At 35.2% G+C, this 22,217-nt stretch overlaps 1 protein-coding gene across 1 annotated transcript in view; it reads right to left on the bottom strand.

The window, feature by feature from the left end:
• The window catches only part of HCN1 (hyperpolarization activated cyclic nucleotide gated potassium channel 1), a 176,966-nt gene that overhangs the window by 75,011 nt on the left and 79,738 nt on the right, over positions 1-22,217 (bottom strand). Inside the window, exon 3 of the mRNA XM_026038248.1 lies at positions 8,496-8,657. Within this exon, the coding sequence (XP_025894033.1) occupies positions 8,496-8,657 (162 nt within the window). The remainder of the gene's footprint in view (positions 1-8,495; positions 8,658-22,217) is intronic.

The following is a 22,217-nucleotide window of genomic DNA, read 5'->3' as shown; positions in this document are numbered from 1 at the left end:
AAGCCCAAGGGTCTCTCCCGCATGCAAATTTATGAAATTCAGAAATAAACTAATTTATTTTGGAATAAGTTCCATACTACTTCAGTTAGAAATATGGGGATATATAGCAGTAGGAAGGTCATGTTGCAAGAGTAAAACCATGACAGTCAATGTTAGAGAAAAACAGAGAATTAAATGCATTTTTATAGGTTCTGTGTTTAATATATTAAGATGAGGGTAAGGGTCAGACAGCYTTAGGTGAATGGTATTAGTCATGAGAGATTACAGAAAGATATTGAAGTGGTATTAAAGCTCTAGAACTAAATGTGACCTGATGCATTTTACTATTAGGATATGAAGAGGAATATTAGGAGTTACGGCAAAGAAGATGAATAGTGTTATGCCTCCACTCCTGATCAACACTCAATAATGATCCTTAAACCTGAATTAGCAGTATGAGTAGAATTTTTACAAGAAAATGTCATATAACACCACRTCGTATGCCCTTACCAATCTAGAAAATTCTGTTTTGAATTCTGTTTTTCTAGTTCTAGGCTATCCTCAAACACAAGTTAACTTTTTGCCATCCAAAGTACAAAATAGCAAAATAGAGGAACTACAAATACATTTTTTTGGATTAAAGTCCTGAAAAGGATTAGAGCATTTTATGGAAACACAATACAGAAATGAATATTTTCATAGTTTGTTAGAGATTAAGGCATCTTGGGTAGACTCAAGTGAGCCATGAGATGGATTAGAAAAAGGGCATTAGTTGGCTGTGCAGAATACATGAACTATTTTCTTGATTCATTCAAATGCCAAAGAATATTTAAGCTTTGCGATTATCAAAGAGATTGTTTCAAAGTATTTCTCTCACAGCATACCACAGCTAAGTCGTAGTAGAGGGTAGTGCATAATCTAGGTAAAATTGTGGTAATCAACTAGACTTGAAAGTATACATCCCTCCACTCATCCTAGTCACATGATATTAGCATGATTTTTTGTAATAAATTACAAACATGCAAAACAAAGAGAAAACAACTACTAAAGTAACTTCAGTAGTGTTTTCTGGAAAATCAAGGTGATACTGTTGTGTTGTTTTTATTTTTTTTCTCTTTTTTTTTTACAGCCAGTTTAAATATACTAGTAACTATTTTATAGCAGCTTTTAATGCTTAAATTGCTACTCCTGCATGAGAAAAAACATTACAAATTGCAAAATGTGGTATATGAACCAGAGATGATGTCCATCACAGTTTGTTTTTGTTTTTTTTTTTTCCATTATGTTATCAACAGCATTGCCAATGCAAAAAATTAACATAAACATCCTCTTTGTAGGAAAAAATTCCCACAAAACAAATCTTATTTGAAAGAGGCAGTAGCTGTTTGAAGTTTTGAAGAAACTGTTCCAAGATAGTGTTTGCAGCTTGCTCACACAAATAATATGTAGACACCTGTACAAAGACTACAATGACTATCTAGAAGAAGGCTTGTACAAAATAATTAGCAAATAACAATTTATCAGAAAACCCATCACAATATACTTCAGTAAAAACATTTACATAATGAGTTGCTTTGGGAGAGAAACATGGAAACATGAAAATTTAATTTTGATGATAAATGGGCAAATCTCTCCTTGAATTCTGATCTTGAAAATTTTCCCACAAGCTCTTATGTTAATAAAGAAGTATGAAAATAAATTATTATCTATTAGGTACATCAATTTGCTTTTAAATACTTTCTCCAACAAATTGTGTCATTATTCTTTTCCCATATAAGGAAGACCAGATTTGTATTTGAAAGGGATGAAAGCATTCAAGGTAGCTAACTAATTAACTAAAGTGATCCTCTTTAGCACCTGTTATCACAACAGTAACACCATGCGCTCATCAGCATTTTGAACATGTGAGTCCTAATTTAGATCCTTAATCTGTAGCACTGAGCACCAATTCCTACTGCCACAACTATCACCATCAGTATTACATAATCACATCAACACAATATAACTGCRTTTACAGAATTTTGGTAGAAGAAAGAAGTAATATAGCAAGGCTTATGACAGYATTTTAGTTTTTAATGTTAATTTTCGAAGTTTCAGCTTTAACTCCTTTGTAATTCAAATGATCARGGATAAAATTACCACTTTCACTAAAGTTTAAAAATTTATGAAGCTTTATATCTCCACGTAAATAATTTTTCACCTTTATTTTTCACCTTTGAAACATCCATGACTCAATTTGCTTGTGATACTAGCATCATTATCTCAAAATGATAACATGGGAATGAATTAATGGGAGTAAGCTAGGAAGATGAATATATTCATTGTCCTTTGAGATTATTTCCACTGAGGCTTGACTTTCACYGAATCTATAACAGTAAAACCAACATGTTTATTCTGCATTTCAGATTATTACAAAGTAAGAAATCCTTGCCCTGTAGCAGTGTATCTTAAACAGAACAGATAAAAGAAACACTAAAAAAGGAGCTCAAAACAAATGAATAGCATTTTTACGAAATAAACACCAGGCTTGCTGGAAAAAAAATCTTTTAAAGGGGATGCATATTGTGAAGACATGTAGGTCTTCACCCCTGTGAAGACACAGAGTTGGTCATGGGGACTTCCTCAACATTTGTGACCTATTTCCTGTTGGTACTAATTAATACACAGACTAAGCACAAATATTGAAATATTTTCAGTAATTGAGAGGCACAGGGAGCACTTGTGTGCTCTGGTCTAAGCACATGAGAAAATTACTCTCAAAAATAGACAATGCAAAGTACAGGAGACATCAGCAAAATAATATATGAAGTCATAGTATAAGCAAAAAGGTAAGAATAAAAATTTATTGTTAATTCTTTTTTTTATGGATGTTCTAGGTCTGCAAAATCAGATGACCTCTAAACTATCAAAGAGCAGAAAAAAAGCTTAAGTCAAAACTCCTGTGGTCTTCCTAGAATCTCAGCAAGTGTCATAAAAATGAGAACTTAATTTGTTCTCCTCTTCACTGACTATGACACATTGAGTTAAATCAAGAGTGTCCTCATCTACCCCMTTTCTCTGGTGCTGGCTAACTTGACATAAAACTTTGGGATTGCAGGTAGCACTTGTCTTCATTCTACATTAAGCATATTGTGTCATTTATCACTTCCAGTCTACAAAATTTTCATCTGCAGTTTCTTTAGCATCATTTCACATGAACTAATACATTCTCCTGAGCCAGTATACTTTCAGGCCTACCACTTGATCCCTAACCCATTGAAGCAGGCCATAAACTCTACCATTACTTCATCATCTTGATGCAGAAGAAAGTGTTTTGACTGTCAGAGGTTAAAGCACTGTTCTAGACAAGAGCGATGAAGATAAATAACTGTATTTGAGACAATTGTGCATACMAGAAGAAATACTATTATTCAGTGTAGAATCTCAAAACCAGTTACCTTAATCCTAACAAAATCCTAAGAATGGCAATTATTTTCTAATTGTTATAAAAATATGTTACAAAAACATGTTACAAATTGGTTGAAAATACCAGAGTAGTAGCATATCTCAAGAATTCCAGAATGACCCTAGAGGTGAGATGTCTTATATGTTCCATATTCTCTGAGCATTCAGTTTCAAATAATGGGATTTGATTTATACCAGAATTTATTGCTCAACATGGCAAATAAAACCAGTGAGTCTATATTTTGAACATGTGTTTAAACATAYGTTTTTAAACATGTGTAATGCTTTAAGAAGTATGCAATGATGATGACCATCATGAAATGATCATATACAGAAAAATCTCATGATATGTTCATGAGGTTTTCTTGATTGTCTTAATGACCAGCCATAATGAAGAAGCTACTATGAYAATGCATTACCAAAAAGGAGAAAATCAAATACTGAATGACTTATCAAAGGCTAATCAATTCCTTCAGCTTCACTGAGTGATACAGACATCATTGAAAATAAAAAATATGGGCTCATATAATTGAAAATGGTTTCCTTACCCTTGTATTCCAAGTGAAATCRTACCAAAATATTTCTTTATTTCTTTTAATTCTTAAGAAATGTTTAAAGTTGAATTATGTGTACAGATTTTTTTGTATATTTATATATATGTTAGCTTAAATTTTAGCACACTGYAAACTGTATTTATGAATCTCCCTTTCAAATCTTCACTTAAAGTCTTCATTTAATAGGAAAAGGCTTTCAAACTTGGCAGCAGAAGTTCCCAATTCCTTCYTATTGGTGATACTGTCAGAGATAAGGATATGAACTCTTGTTTTGGGCTTCTCTTGCCTCTGAGCAAATGTGCACACACAGGGGAATTCAGATAATGCAACCCCTGTTCCCACCAAATCCAAAACCTAAAAAAAAAATACAAGAGCTGACGCAATGACTACAAGGACAGTGAGGAAGAAACCAGAATACCTCAAGGGTTCTTGCTGAGCAAACACTGGCAGGCTGCCATGAGAAATGTCAGCAAAGGAAACTCTTTTCAAAAATTCAAAAATTTACCTTCAACTTAAATTTTATACTTCCAATTAAATTCTACAGTTTTATGACAGGTTTTTCTCTGAAGATTATACACAAAAAAAGAAAAAAGAAAAAATAGAAAATTCAGGTAAATGTCCGCTTAAAGAATTGTTTTTCTAGTCATACAATTATTTTCCTAGTCACACAAGGAAATAGAAACAGGAAGGAGAAGTTGTGGGCCTTTGAATATGGTTACTTGAAGATCTCATACACCTTTGAGACTTTGTCTCAAAAGGTAAGAGCAAACTTCTAAAACAGGAAAAAGCTAAACTGATGCAAGGGATGCTTTCTTTATTGTAGGCAGTCATACTATGATAGCTGGCTGGCATCCACAGCAAAAAAACATCTTCTTTCATCACTCTTGCTTAGAAATTGTTCCAGATGAGGAGGCTGGACAATAATTTTTTACCARCCAGGAGAGCCAGCAGAAATTAAGCAAAACCATCCAGACATTATAAAATTTTCTCATCAGAGAGAAACACTTTTTTTTTTAATTTTAATGAGAAGTACATTGATTTCTATAAGAATACATGACTTTGCCCTTCAGTTTTAACTCATCATTAATGAAAGTATTGATCAGTACCATCAAATGGTATAAAAGAGGTATGAGATTGCACGCAAGAGGGAGCAAATCTAGAAAAATGAAGGACRATACCAGTCCTGGCTTTCTTCTGGTAACTACATGATTACCTTAATACTGTAAGGCCAGTGGTAAAGGAAGAAAAGGGAACTGCATTACAGAGTAGAAATATAAGTTAGGCTCATTATTATGTTGAAGTTAATATCTCAATGCTATCTGAACTTTTCTTTTTTTTTTTAATATTACTTAGGCTGCAGATTGGTGCAGCACTAGCCAATGGTGGTCATATTCTCTTCACATAAAAGGCTTTCTATTTCCTTTCTATTTCCTTTCCTTTCTATTTCCTTTCTATTTCCTTTCAAGTCCACTGTGACACTTTTATTATGCTTTCAAAGATAAAAAATCCATCCTATTTATTTTTCTTTAATCACATTCAGTCTTGTTCAGAAAGGCAGTATGGAAAACACAGGTTGGTTTCATTAATGCTTGCTGAAGTTAAATTTCTCAGGCTCTCCTCCATTTAACCTATGTTATATTTCTTARTAGGACTTCCAAAAGTAAAATTTGAGTATGTCTTTGAAATAAAAAGTTCCTATAGAAGAAATAGCTTTCAGGCAGAGGCTTTTAGGACAAGTTCTTGCACTRTGAAGGCTGAAAGCAACCAATGTGCAAGGTATATGGGAGGCAGCTGGAGCAGGATGAGTATATTATGCTTTGTGGATTTAAGAGACAGCATGTCATCTTCATGACATCCTTATTTCCTTTGCCATCAGGTTATCTGCAAAAGCTCTGTCTTGCAATTAAACACTGTTGTGTTGCATATCAAACAATAACGTTTTCTGGATGAACCTACATAAGTTTAAAAGAGACTTTAAGCCAGTGCTTTAATTGACCAATTAAATCTTAAGCCTAAGCAAGGCTAGTGTATTATCCTGAGGTCAGCCRTGGCACTGATATTTTTCAGGGCAGCATATACTGGACTCACATTGTGAATGCCTGGGAATGTCCCCACAAAACCTCTATCACTCTAAAGAAGAAAAAACACAGAGGGTTCATTGTGACCTTTCTCAGAGTAATCCTACTTTACTACTGGAAGAGATGGTTGAACCAAACTCCAAATGTACTTAGATGCAAGGATTACTTTAATTAGTAATCTACTAAAATCTCTGAGGAAAATTTATGAGCAGTAGGGTATACACTGATAGAAAGGTACATTAGCTAGAGTTATAGACAGATCTCTTCTTTGTGACTAAAGATGTCCAGTTTGTGACCGTCATCACCAGTTCCTCCAGACCAGAAAATAATGAGATAGCTTATCTGAGTTCTGTATCAACAGCATATCAATATAAAAYCCCAGTTTAAAATGCAGTCATTTTAGTGAGAGAAGTGTTTAAATTCTGACCATATTAAATTGCTATAGGCTACAGCACACCATGGGAGTATGATACTCTATTTCCTAATGTACTTGTAATCAGAATGTGATACCTTCCCAAATTCCAAAAGCTGCAGTTAGCAGGACTCTGAATGAGCTAGCAAAGCATACAATAATAATAATAATAATTTATCATTAATAATAATAACAGTATTTTCCTTCTATCATTTCAGAGTACTGAGATTCATTAATTGTTTCTTTKTCTGTATTCAGTTCTGAGGACTTCACTTCCAGAGTCTGGAAAATAAAGAGGAAACATCTYCTAACATTTTAATGAGGTCAGAAGAAAGGTCCAGTTGTTTTCCCCTGAGAGTGGCCTTAGGGATATGCTACTGATTCCAGCCTGTCAGGCTGTAATCCCTTTTCTTGCCATATGACTAGAAGACTGCATACGCTGTGAAAATAATCTTGCTTAATTTTCAGATGGCCTCGCAATATTTATTATTAGCAACAGATTCATCTGCCACAGAAAAAAAGTGTGTACCTAACAGTACGTAGCCAGTGGGGAAAGAGTATCATTTCCATAAAWAAGATGCAGGCAGAAAGAGGGCTCTTCATGTGACTGGGCACTGCCTTCTTAGACTAAATGTAACTCTTTTTTAGGGTAGGGAGACAATTTAGTAGATAAATGCTCTGTAAAGGTTAAATATATCAACTATGTGTAACACAAGGCTTATTTCTTTTCACTCTTTAGCATGACTATTATCCAGATCTTTGGCAGTCTGGTAGAAAATATACCCTTTCTAACTATGAATGGAAGATATTACAAAGCAGAATCCAGAATGCACCACAAYGCAAAGACATGCGAGTCAGCATCCTGGTGACCTACTTTTCTATAGCAATTCCATTTTTGAAGGTATGTCACTATATTTTGGGGGAGAACTGCACAATGAGGTGTCAGCAAACATGCTGTTTATCATTAAAGATATTGCTTGAYGACTGCAAGTACTTGTCTGTATGACTGACATTCTTAGTCATCGAGCTCCCACAGTGATGCGCAGTATCAGTTTCCAAAAGGAACAAATATTATGTTTCTACAACAGTTACATGTAGAACTGAGCAAGCTGTCTATTTACTTAAGATGGGAGTAAAGGTACCATTTCTTGCATTTTAAAACTGTAAAAACTGGAAACATTTATTTCAGGTGCTTTATTTRCCTCATTTCTATTTTTTTTAACAGTTTCTGTATTTCTTGAATTTTAATTTGGAAGAAGCTAAGATCCTCCCTTGAATGTGTCTAAAGTATATCAGAGAGTTGTTTGCTTTGTTTAGAATTTTTTTTGGGGGGATAGGTAGGTTTCAACAACTTTCTCAGCGTACTTCCTGCTATCATCTTCTGTATGTATTACTTTATACATAGTCAGACTTGTAACTAATTCTTCACAGTCACTGATCTTTAAGGCACATGTTACRCCCAATACTGTTAACCTCCTGTATGAATAAGGCATGTCCAGAAGGCAGCAATATTATGCCCCTGAACTGTCTGTTCACATAGACAGAAATATCATAGAAGTAAAACTAAAATTCCCATAACTTAGGAAAACTTGGTAAAGGGTTCCATGAGACAACTCAGAAGTTACTTGACAAAACAGAGGACAAAATTAGATGAAATAAATGAAGATAATATGATTTCCTGAGCATTTTGAAACCATAACGAAAATTGACGATTGACAGCTAGTCAACTTCTCCCAAATTTTATTTTGTGGCTTTTTTGAGGGAATGAGGATTAAAAAAGGCAAATGCTCTGAAAACTGAAAGTATTTGTTACATTTATTGAGAATGATTCAATATAATGTTATTGGTGATGAGGGCTACAAAACAAATATCAGGTTCTTAGCAAGCCAACTAACAAAAACAAAAAGAAAACTTGAATAAATTGCAGGGCAGTGTGTTACTAAATAYGTATTGCTACACTTAAGCCTGAAGCTAACTGTTTAGAAAAATAATGTTTAAAAAGCACAATGAAAAATGAACAATACTTACAACCATACCGTTTAGGGACACCCAGCAATCTGGTGGGAAATCCTGGAGTAATGGTACTAAAAACTGAAGACAACCATCCCAGTGGCAAAGCAGCAACATCATTCCAATGAGATTAAAAATTCTCACTACAGCACTGGCCAGGTCATAWGTCATGTGGAATATCTGTAGACAAAAATGATAGATGATTTATATGATGAAACATTTAGAGAACAGAAACACAAACCATTTACTTCTCATCTAGGTAGTTTAAAGAAAATAAGTACTGTGCTGAAATTTTAAAACAGCATAGAGCACTCAGTAAGGTTCACAAATTTGGACACACTAAGTTATCCACAAGGCCACGCTGATAAAACCAACTATTTGGTGCMTGTAATCATCATAGAGGTACCTGAAAAAATGCTTATTTTGCATCAGAATTCACCAAATAAAGTACTTTCTTAGAGCCTACTAYTTCTTTCAAAGGAAGCAACTTTCACAACTTGCTGTACCCACAAGTGCAGACACAGTTCTGATAACAGAACATAACGGAAAAGTTCTCTGTGAAAATAGGATTTCCACTAGAATATTTCCCTGAAAAGTCACTAACATCTTCATTCCGGCAGTTACTTAGAAACAGAATTTTGCTGAAAATATGCATGTATGTGTTTCTCTGCTAAGCATGTGAAAATCTGTTTCTGTAAAATGTCTCAAAGTCCACAAAACAGGGCCTTCATAGACACAGAATTCCCTATCTTATTTCTGTAACTATAGTTTTAGGTTTATATATAGGTTTATATTGTGCATGTATACTGTGATCACAGCTGCACAAAAGTGATTATTCTGTGGATTTTTCACTGGAATGGAGCCCATTTGTGGCACAGATTCAAATTAAATAGAAAGTCTGAATCGCAAAACTCACATCTTCCTATAGGATTTCCTGTTCCTACAGTCTTTCAAGCTGGCATATTTTTATAACAAATCTTAAAAGCTCCACACTATTTAATTTGGTAACATACACTAAAAAAAAAAAAAAAAAAAAGTTGCTGGTTGAATTTTCTAATATATTTATTTAAGCATTTCAGAGATCTAGCCTGCTCTTAAGTATATGTCACATCCTGCCTACCCTATGAAACTGTGATGAGTCATTGAGGCTTCCCAAATGAGCTGGTAGATCTAGCATACAGAAAGAGCTATTACACAGACTAAAATTCAACCCAAATAGCTGGAGCACTGTGCTCAGATTAAAGGGCCTTGGTGAATCAAAGAAGTCTGCTGCTGATATGGGGCTTAATATGACTGAATAACTGTGGTTTTTTAATTCCAAGTAAGTAGCATCTACATTTTCATCAGTAAGAATTACTAAAAATGCATAAATATTCCAGGTTATTATCCGTCTTTCTTAACATGGTAATATTATACTAGGACTTCAGCAATAGCACCCATTAATTTTGACTCTAATACTTTATTGCTCATTTTTTTGCTTGTATACTCAAATATATGTATACTTTATCATAATTACTGATAAATAAGTAYTAAAGAAAATTACTTCACAGGGAAAATCTTAAGTAAATATAGAAAAATCCTTTTTAAACAGCTCTGCATATTCAAATATTTTTCCAGTAAATAAWWWTTTTWTTTTTTTTTCCCAAATGGAACTTACCATGGAAATCTGTGCTTGGATTAAAAAAAAAACATTTAAATGACCAAAATATAAGTGAACAACAATATTTGCTCACAGTATTGTATTGACATGCTTAGGTTTGGAGGTGGAGAGGCTTTTTTAAACTAATATCCAAACTTCCCCAAGGACTGAAGTCATATGTAGTATGTCCAGTATGTTGTTTTTCCCTTTCTTAAACATCTATGATAACATTCAAACAAAACGCAGAAGAAGTCATATTTTTATAGCATCTTTGTTTTGAAATTATAAATTATACTGCCTATATTAATGAATTAATCCTTATTATAACTCRTAGAAGTTGCGTTAAATATTGTTTGTTTAGAGAATTTAAACACAGAAAGTCAAGAGGCTGACCCACTCATTTCAACAAGCAGGGATTACTAGTAGGCAACCAGCAGGTCAGGAAGAAATTTGAGCAGATCACAAATCAATGCAGATGTCCTGATTTCACAGTACAGGTGTTCTGTACATTTAAGACAAATCTCCTTGTTTGAAGAGACACATTAACAAGATAATACTAGTTAAAAAAAAAAAAATTAAACTGTTGTATGTGCTTAAAGTTAGGTTCTTAAATTTGTTACTCAGGTGCCTAAACATGGGTAGGTAGCCTGTTTTTTATTAAATGCCCGCCATCCACAAACTCTACGTAAGTCAGGAGAACTTGCAGATATATACGGCAGACCTGAAATTGTGGCCACTTTATTTATATTTCTTATTCCATGTCTAAATATTCCATTTATCCACCAAGATATCCAATTGGAGATACTAGAGTTGCATGACATCACTGCAACTGAGAAAAAATAAAGTTCCCTGGAGAATCAACTCTTTCCACATTTATTATTTCAAATAATATAAAATATTTAATAGCCATCTCTCTATTTTATTTACTTCTCAATTTCATGTCAATTAGACTTGATAGTTTTCATTAGTATCATGCATTTGTTCTTCACTAGGAAAATGTTCCTATTCACGGTTTGCATGCACTTCAAAATACTATTCAATAATAAATTCTGATTTACGTATTTATTTCCAAAGTCACACAATGTCTTCCACTCTTACTTGTATACTCTTTTCTCAATACCTTGGAAACTTTAAATACTGACTTAAAARCCTTAAAATGCCTCTGATAATGTCTGAAAGCAAAGATTTACACTTTGGAATGTTTTGACAAAATATTGCTGAGAGAAAGGCAGAAATTGCTCAGAAGTCAGAGTTCATGTGTTTTACCTCAGTTTTCGCTCACATTTTATTAATGACTCTTTTTACTCCTCTACGTGAAGCAGGAAGCAGACTATTCCTTCCTCACATTTATATTGCAGTGTAGACCTTAAATTTGTTCTGCTGTTTGAGCCTGAGACAGAAAAACTATTCTAGTCTTGCCAGCCCACTTGCTTAATAACACTTGCGGGCTGTCATAGTAAATTAATAGTGCGTATATAGTTTAACTAAAATGAATACAAAATCTGTTGAACTGCTGTCACGGAATACACTAGATTGCCTCTTTTGCCTTCTGCTATTTAGATTTAATATTTGTTCATTTGTAATTTTTAGTTGAGCTTAATTTTTACGCTCATTTAATATAAAATGCTTTTAAATTATTTTAATTCTTCAAGAAAGAAAATTAAAAGAAGATCTCACCGTTTATTCAGATACTTCTCCTTTGCATCCTCTAAGAGGTCCTAAGGATGCTCAGAATCATAAAGCCAGTCCAGGCTTAATCCTCAATTTATGATTTGCATCATGCCTCGGGCAATATGAAATGACACCCAAGCTAAAGTAAACTATATGGAGTCTGAGATATTAACTACCCACTGTGGAGACATAGAAATAGTTGTGTTTTTACCATGGTTCTTGAGATCATGCTAAAAGTAATATGAAGTAAAGCAAGAGAATTTCATGCTAGCTTGTAGGCAAAATATAACAGTAATTAATAAAAACTGCAATGCATTTTTGCTTTATTTTCTGTGTCAGTTTAGAATTATTGCACCTTATCGCACCAGCTAGAAAGGATTTATAAATTGTAGGATCCAAAGTTTGCTATCTGAGCTAAATTTGCACTGCTAAGATGGTGGCAGTAATAAACGCTCCAAGAAATAAAAAAAATACCGAAGGTGGAGGAGAATGGAAAGCCTCTTTTTTGAGCATCCTTTTCTCAATCTGCCTAACCAATGAAAGACATGCGTGACTCTGTTTAGCCATTTCATATTCTACAAATTGATTGTAGAAGATACTTCTATAAATATAATTTGGGACACTACAGGTATGACCTAATTTCTACTAAGGCATATTTCTTTAGAAGTTGTGGATTATTACACTCTACCCTGAAAAGATAGCTGCAAAAGTTGATGTAAGTGTCTATCGACTGAAAGGCTTGGCTAGGCCTACAAGTAATATTTTACACTCTACTGACTCATGATGTATATGGCTAATTTTATTATAAATAATTCATAGTTGATAATTCAGAAGTGGGGAAAGGTATATAGCACTACTTAATCTAGTTGTATTTATGACGTTAAGATGATGGCAAATGTAAGGATCTGTATTTGCTGTCATCGACCCTGGAGGAAAAATCTCAGTGATTTAACAAACAAAACAAAACAGTTTTAATCAAACATATCCAGAAAAAAAAAAAAAAAAAGAGAGCTGAAGTGGCCTATTTTATGTGACCTTTAAAAATTGTTATTTTCTAGATGCAGTCAATCTGACATTAGGTTTTATAATAGAAGTCCCATTTATTCCACTTCAAGACATGTACAAATGTAAGCCAGTTTCTGTGAAGCAGAAAGAACAGCTCAACAACATTTAAACGTAACTTTGCATCGTCCAGGTTAAACCTGAAAGCATTAATAAAACCACTTTGCTGAAGGAAGAAATAGGCAAGCCTTGGAAATGTCAGGTATAACAAGAAAGCAAAAATTATTTGCTATATATATTCTGCCATATATATTTTGTACTGTAAATTTGCCAGTTTCATTCTAATATACTACCTCTCATACAGAGAGCACAGCTTCACTGACTTTTTTTTTTTAATTTTCTTGTGATTAATGAATATGACCTATTTGGATATCAAAACAATGAGGAATGGTCACTTCAGGTCTACAGTGAGGAAAACAAGCYAAGACTGACCCAGCCTTGGGACCCTCCGATAAATAATACAGTGCTAATTTTCACTGTGCTTTTGCAGAGATAGAGGTCACATCATTATTTTTTTTTATGACAAGATGTACCTTATTAGACCAAGGGTTTATTTTTATTGCTGAAGTAAAGCAAAGTAAAAAAAAAACAAAAAATGTTCATATCTTTGAGAAGCAAGCAAACCTAACACTAACAGCTTGTCTCCATGACAATATCTAGCTCAAGTAATTATCCTTAASTTATGGTATCTAACTTAGAGTGACTGTATGGCAAAAAATACCTGAACTGTACAGGAGAAGAGAGACTGAGTTTTGCAGGATGTCTGCATGAATTATGCTGCAGTTCCATACAACATTATTTCAACTATTTACTACTGAACTTCAGCTCAACCTTCTTGATGGGCCAGGTAACCAAAGTGAAACACCACTGAACCCATGCTGGAGACTTCTGCGAGTGGAGCTCTGCTATAAGCAAAATTTCATTTATTATATTAGATAATTACCTAGCTCCTGCAAAGAAGATAGGTTCTGGATAAAGCCTGTCTCTAAGTGCCCCCAAAATATTATGTATGATTTACTTTACTAGCTGAGTTTGAGCAGCCATTTCTTACATTAATGTGCATAAGTATTCTGTCAGCAAGAAGAGGAAAGTAAGTTACTTTCTCCCTCCCATCCTCTCACAGAAAGGTCAAGGCAGAGTGTCCCTCTGGTCTGAAAAGGCAGCAGAACCAGCAACATAAATCCTGAAAAATATTACCACCTGCCATGTTTCCAATGAAAGTGCTTAAAGTCAGATATCTGGTTGCAATTTTAGATATTACCAGGAGCTTCAGAAGCCTAAGTTTCCAAATTTTAAAATAATTGTCCAGCTGTTTTAATCCTTATTAAATGTGAAATAAAACAATAGAAAGAGTAAGTAGCAGGCACGTACTTTAAAAAGAAATGTAACGCAAAATGTGTTATAAAGGTTAAAACACTTTGAGATCCTTACGAAGTACCAAAGTCTTCCTAGTCAGATAAAATTGCCTTTCACACCATTTATCATTATTCAGCTGTCACAAACCCTAGGTGCTTTGAATATCTGTTTTTAAAGCAAAACTTTGGAGGCAATCACGCCTCCAGCATGCACCCAGCTTTGGAGGCAATCACCCAGCATGCAAGGTCTTTTCCATTGGCCCACACATTTAGAATATAGGAATGGGCAAGCAAGAACACAATCTGGGCTTGCAGTTGCATGGATCTAACAGTAAAACAGAGCACAAACAACGGTCTCTTTGATCCCTTTTATGTTCCTCAGTCCCGTCTGCTGTTCCAACGAGGTAGGCTCCTCTCTGGAAGCTACCTGGATATGAAATGCATCCCAGGATATTTTAAAGAATGAGCTTACTTAGGTAAATAGAAGCATCTAAAGAACAGCATGTCTTTAGGTTTAACTGGCACTACCATAGCAGAAGAAAAAGCAAGATTTATACTCAAAATTAGTAAAAATGAATAGCCACAAGGTTGGTATGCTGTAGAAGGTATTGAGAAATACATACAGTTTACCAGAACCTCCTGAACAAGAGATTATCCTATCAACATCGCATCAGTGGGGCGCGGACAACCAACTTATTTCAGCATCAGTATTTTCTTAGTCTTCCTGTAGATTTCTTTTTAATTAATCACATTTTAACRTCAAAACCCTGTGAATATGAGATGAAATCAGATGCTTTCTGAAAGTTGAAGAAACTGTAGAAGTTTTGAGGTACTCAGAAAACTAGAAGTTTGAATGTTTATAAAATATTTATCTGAATCTGCTGTCTCTGTAAAACAAATTTCTCAATGTTTTTCTTTTTCAATGTTTTTCTTTTCTTTTTCCTGTATGTCGTTGCAGGCCACAAATACCTCAAGGAACTTCTCTTATCTCCACCAGAACCAGACTACAATCGAAAGTTTGTGAATAAAAGCGAGAAGAAAAAATTCTCTCCTATCATCCTAAACTTCAAATAGAACCAGTTTGAGCTTTAAGGAGATGATTCATTAAAGTTCTTAAAACACCAACTCTTTCTGCCTATTCTGAGGTAACAGGATTCCTGCATTTCTAAGCTTCAAATTAGTTCTTCCATTTATAGTATATAGCAGCATAATGAACAAACAATTGAAATGGTGTGGAATGTTAGTAAAAAAAAAAAGTTAAAAAAAAAGTTAGTATCTTACTGAAGCCTCTGATATTAAACTTCTCAACATGAAAATAATGTGCAAGAAATATACAAGGAATTTGTGCTTTTATGATTAAATATAATACATGAATAAAATACATGAAAATGCCTTAAAAATATATTCTATAAAAAATCCAAATTTATCAGAATTTATATACTTTTATAGTCATCTATACATAGAGCCATCCTTATACATCCTTATAGAAATAATACTAAGAGTTCAATTGCCTAATAAAAAAATCATGATGTCAGAAAAAAAATTGTTTAGTATATAAAACTTTTTTATGTAGGAATTTAATCTATTTAACTTACTTAATCTAACTTAATCTATTTTTTTAGCTACGGTAAACATTTGGTAAATACATGACAATCATTATAAAGAGTCCTCACATATCAGCAAATAAAATTTACAACAAATTCTGAATGCACAAGTTAAAAAGTGTTACCACAAATCTTCACAGGGAGTCTATACGAAAAAGGGAGATTTTGTAAAGGGAAGACATACAAGTAATACAAGTCATATAAGTAATATCAGAAAAGAGGAACTACATTAAGAAGACAGTAGAAAGAGTTACTCCTTTAGAGTGTTACTAGGGTTCTTGGATTCCTCTCTATTTCCCATATTTATTTCAAATGCTTCCTGCTTCTGAAGGGTAGCATTTCTGGAGACTGAATAAATGATCGTTCGGGATTTTGTTTTAATGCTATGGTAATTTTGTCTTAATGCTAATACTATCTCTCACAGTACTTTTACTCTGTACTCTCTTCAGAAAGAGTTTACATTTGGTCATACATACTTTTAGAATAGTACCTCATTAAATACAATATCAACCTGCAGTTTGCCAGATGAATAGTAGTACATGACAGATTACTTTATAAAAGGCACAACATGTCAGGCTATGAATTTGAAAAATATACTAAAATATGACTAATACTACAGGAATAATTATTCACAAAAGCACATTAACAATAGATCTGAAGTTACACTAAAAAAAAAAAAAAATCTTGGTCACAGTCAGAAAGTGCCACTGAACTATAACATAATTTCTTTTTATTCTAATTAAAAATTCCTTCTACCCCTATTCTTCCTGCCCCTCAAGTTTTTCTTCCTTTATGTCATCACTGGCAGGTCAGTAGGAGAACTGCAGGATGTGCCACCCTCTCCTGAATCTCTGGCCCTGCCAGTATAACACTCCCTCTCCAACCCCTCAACTTTCATCCCTGCTCTCCCTGCAGCAGGACTCCCGAGCATCAATCTGTCCCTGCGCTCTTTGTCTTGACTCATTTGTGCTACATGCCGCCTGCTTAACTAGCCTCATCCTGCTTTTCTCTGCCAGGTCACAGCAAACACCTCTCATGGGAAGCTTGTCTACAGTCCAGCAAGCTCTGCGTTAGGTTTCTTATTGCTGAGGGTAYGCTGTGACAGTCTGTGGTGTCCCAATACGGATCTCTATTTGTCTCTTTGCCATTTTCTCTTTGACTTTCCATTATTTTTTAGCTGATCAGATGAAGGAGCCTTGCTCTCAAATTCCCATTTGGCTATAAATCACTGAAGTTTTGCTGCAGAGTATTTAGCCCCACTTTGGAAGCACAGGATATCTGTTTGCTATGGTTGACTTCAGATTCCTACTGCAGTTCATCCTGAAATTGGGATTCTCATCTCAGAGGTTGTATGAGGTAGAGATCTGTTGTTGAAGACTACAAATAATCACCTTTTCCACAATTAGTGTTACTTATGTGCACACCTTAACAATTGTCCTAATCGTTGGACATACACCTACTGATTTGTCCCAGGAACACTTCCATTCTATGATGTATTTTTATTTAGGATATCAACACTTTTGATAGCTAAAGTTGCAAGATGTTCATTTAGAAGAACATCTAAGCTCACTACCAAGAGAACCAGGAGTGATCCTCGGCAGCAGGACCAGCCCTCTATGCACTCATTCCTTGCAGTTTGCCCTATGCAGGACTGTGAATGGAGCTGCCAGAGGTTCATCTGCTGGGTTGTCTGCTGCCCTCGGCCACAGATGCAAATGGATGTCCAAAAATCTGATGGTAGTTTGAGCCGCAGGGTTCTCAAAAGTGCCTGCCTTAAGGGCTTGGCCACTCGCTGTGAGCTTTATTGGGCCCTATCCTACTTTCAGAGGGCTCGCTAATTTAGTTTGTATCCCTGAATTCAGCAATCACCTTCTCATTTTGCTTTCTTATGGCTTTTTAACTACAGGTCCACTGCGTGTGGAAGCAAAAGCAGCAGAATTTTGTCTGCTCTCAAGAGCACTTCACCCAGCTTTTTACTGTCTGACTCTCTTCTTCCTACTGTATCTCTGGCAACTTTGCTAGCGATGAAAGCACGGTGCTTGCTACTGCAGACTGGCATTAGCATTACCCACTACTTGATATTACAGGCTGTGTTTCAGTRCTGTGCTCAGTGTCTTGGTTTTTSTCTTCTTTGCTGTAGTCATGTCCCTTGCTCTTTCCAAGACATGTGACCATGCCGCTTCTTTTCAGGCCTGATAATTTCTTTTTTTTAGTTTATTAAATTATTGTGACTCATGGATTGCACACACAGATTTTGCTTTGTCTTCCACTTTCTCTTTGTGGATCTATTTCTGTGAGATGCTGTCCTTTCACTCTACAAAAAACCTGGGCCCACTGGAACTGTTCTTTCTCCTCTTTCCTGCTGAGGATATTCCGTGTTGAAGAGATCAAGTGTGCAGCCTGTTCTGCCCTGTTGTGCAACACTGAGCAATACTTAACATTTGTCAACTGTAAAAAGAAAAAAAAAACCTCTTTTGTTTCCTATTTCCTTAAGCACATGCCACATTTGCCTGTTGGCTTTCTAGCAGTTTCAGGATASAGTGGCCCCTGCCACACTTTGTGTTTTCAATCTCCTGTTTCTTTTTTGTCTGTCACTGAYGCTGACTCGTCAGTGCAGCTGGAAGCAAAATGGTTATCGATCAAAAGCATAACTTATATGTGACAGCTAAGTGATTGGCAGCCACTGAGGAGGAYGTATACTGAAGCAAACTGCGAGGCTCTGAACTTAAAGCAGCTATTCATTTTTATTCTTCCTTGAACAGAAACAAAACCCTGGGACATTTCCTTTGGGATATTTAACAGATTTATTTTCCATTCCCTTTACACTGCTGTAAAATGACAGATTTTTCTTATTTCCTACAATATAGGTTGCAATTTTATACTTTCACTCTGTATCAGTCTGTTCCTATCTAAGCCTTATATTGGAAGGCTCAATSTCCCGTCTCAAGCATTAGCAATACATAACAGCATCTTAGCTATGTGAGTTAGCTATGTGTTAGTATTACATGTTTTCTTTTGCTTTTTGGCTCTAGGCTAACAAAAACGCCAGCATCATTCTGCAGTATTAAATTGTGAGCCCAYGGGATGGTACAGACTATGTCAATGGCAATATAAACATTAGGACAAACACTAGCTGGGAGAAAGAGCATTTAACACTGATTTTTAAAGTAATCTGTATTTTAGGTTTGACAGTCACTAGCCATTTTCTCTACATCAGATATTAGTTTTCAACACATGAATTATTCTAGAGGGAGTGATTGYACACAAAAGTGTACATTTTCTTTTTCTTCTGAGGTAACACAATAACCTCCCTACATTTTTCCTTCTTATGTTTTATATTTAAATCACATCTAAAGCAAAAAGAGGGCTATGTTAAAGGGGAATTATTTAATCTGTTTAAGAAGAAAAAAGTATCTTCACTTTATTCATGGATTTATACTCAATTTTAAGTTGGTGTTGAAATTTTGATTCGCTTCCATATATAAAGTCAGCCCACTCTAGTACTAAATATCTGAAGGGAAAGGATTTACTTGCAGCAATTATACCAGACTTTTCTTCTGGTTTCTGTGCATTTTCTTATTCTAGCTCCTCAAACTACCTCTGAAGTCCATTCATTAACAATATTCTTATATTTCTATATCCTGTTTGCATGCCCCGTCCTCTTTTCCTTTTTTTAATGCACTCCCACAATGAACATAAACAGTACATCCAAATAACATCCAGTAAAATTTAGAGCAACTAAAAGAGTAACTAATAACATCCTCTTAAATTTAGAGTAACTGTCAATCATTCTTAACAGCAATTGTATCCAGTGGCTGCCAATGGGAGGTTAGTATTTCTTTTTACCAGATATAAAAATGATCTAAGTGACCTCATAAAACCTGCGATAAATTTAAAAATAGGGCTTGGATCACCCATATTTGTATCCTATGTTTGAGCTCATAGGCTTGAAATTATCAAACTTCCCTCAGAAATTGGTGGGAGGCTTAAAATAGCTATAAGAAAAGAAAGGCAGAGAACTTGAGATGTTTAGCTGTAAGAGTTGGCAAAGCTGCCACTATATTCCAGCCATGCTATTTTTACTAACTTGGTTCTAAAATACAGAAATTTTTGTTAACAGAGAGTTAAATCCTTTTGATATGTTTATCCTATATACTCTTAGTCCTGCATTTTGCATCACTGGGCCAGTTCTGTGACGGAGACTGAATAGCAAGAATGCTATTTACGCAACAGCRGAGTGGCAGTGAAATGTAGAGTTATTTTTATCGCTGTTTGGCAGAATGAGCTAAGCTGTAGATGCTTTGAATCTTTCAAGAGGCCTGGTTCTCACTTTGTAGAGCTAATAACCCAGGAAGAGACAGATAAAAATTATGAAAGTGGCAGGAGTGGGAGGATCATTGTAACCAGTATATGGAGATCTGCAGAGTATCACGATGAGACACCACGGTGATGGCACCAACACGTGGTTGACACAGCCAGAAAAACACGGCTGGCCTGAGGCGTGTGCCTGAGCATCCCAGGCACGTCTGGAGCTCTGGAAGTGGAAGTGAGCTTCAGGAAATGGGGCTCAGAGTTGACAATTAGCTTGTGCCGACATTGTGTAATATCCTAACAAGGCCAAAGCACTTGTTATTTGTCATTTTATCCAGCCAACACCATTTGTCCACATGCCATCATTGGGCAAGTCAGCTAAACCTTTTATACAGGGCGTCCCAGTGTTCTGAAGCACGTGCCTGGTTTTTCCCAGCCCCTCTCATTTCTCTTGCACTCCAGAGGCAGACCAAAAGCAAAGCAAAAAGCCACAGGGCACTTTCCTAGAGGACTACTGACTGTAGAGTAGCACTTACTCTATTCTCTACCAAGMAATAGTCCGTGACATGCAATTTTGTTATTACTCTATGTATCACTTGTCCATAYGACCCTGTCACTTGGCCAGTCCATCTGCCTGTGACTTGCTCGGTTATTCACAGCCCTAGAAGTGGCAATAAACTACTGCCATTCTTTGTATGTCAACCTACTAAGTATATATATTTTTCTTTCTTCAAGTAYTCCCTGTCTGATGTCCAGAACAAGTAATAGTCATTCCTGGGTCACCCAACTATTTTATTGGCATTACAATGTCATCATTGAATAAAAGCAACCTATCATGATCGCTCTGGGAAAACCTTTATGGTCAAATTGACTATCACCTGACTTCTATGTCTGAAGCAAACACATTTAGAGAATATAAAGATATTGTCTTGCCTTTTTTAACATATCTCATGTTAAACACTCAGATTATGCTCTGCACAATACGATTAAGACTATCGTTTACTCCATTCACACATCTCTGTAATATTAATTGCATAAGTGTTATTCCTGAAAAGCAAAAGATATTGACTTCATGGTTCCTCCTGTGGCTCCCTTGAGACTGTTAGGAGCAAAAGTAACAGCATAGCAGAGGCAATATCCCTCTAGTAGAGGCAATCTCCCTGCTACATCCTTTCCTGTGTACATAGTGCAAGGAGGCGGTACTTTTCCCACACTATAAATGCATTTAATACTCATCCCCTTTAATCCTGTAAGATTATGGAGAGTTAGCACTTGGTCTCATTACATTCATCATGCATAGTACTAAAAGGCCTTAAGAAACAGTGATAAATGTTATTTATATTAAAAAGCATAAATAGCTATTAAATCATCTTTTTTTTTCAGCAGCTCTGCATTTATTGCACAAGGTAACAGTAAAATAAATGGAAGCTCTTAAAAGTGAAAATAACTAACAATATAAGTGCATCATTATTTTCAAAAGACAGGGAACATTTTGTAATCACACACACTAAATCCTGTTAAATCACAGTCAGATCTCTCCAACATCCTCCTCTCAAACTTCAGGTTTCCTTTCAACTGATTTGTCTTCCCTTTACACTTCAGTGATTATTGATCCTTTCTTTCTTAGGAAGCACAATTATAAACCAAATATCTACTCTTTCAGTATTTCCCCATCAGCTGCAACAGTAACAACAAAAGTATAATTGGAATGTTACTCCATTAATTATTCCAATAACTATTAGTAAACATTGCAGTGTTATTCCAGTTAGATCTTTACCTTTCACACAAGTACAACCTGTAAAATGAGAAAAATGCCTGCTTTTTTTCCATGCTGCTGGATATAATGTGCCTATAAATATGTGTGCATACACAATAAACACATTATGTATATGTAGCATACATTTATGTAAAAATATGTATACAGATGATGTATGGCAGCGATGTATGTAGCTCTACTAGCAGTAACACCAAGCTTTATACACATACACAGCTATTAAGCAATCAGAATTCCACCTGCCACTGTTGCCACACTTGCCTCAGCAGTTTGACCACCAAATACATCATTTCTGTGTAGTAAAAGGAGTATCAGCTTGGTTCC

Source organism: Nothoprocta perdicaria, unplaced genomic scaffold (genome assembly GCF_003342845.1).
Source record: "Nothoprocta perdicaria isolate Ctin4 unplaced genomic scaffold, notPer1 scaffold_1, whole genome shotgun sequence".
In the NCBI taxonomy this organism is placed as follows: Eukaryota; Metazoa; Chordata; class Aves; order Tinamiformes; family Tinamidae; genus Nothoprocta; species Nothoprocta perdicaria.
The sequence above is the reverse complement of the archived record's forward strand: the minus strand, read 5'-3'. Positions and strand labels throughout refer to the sequence as shown.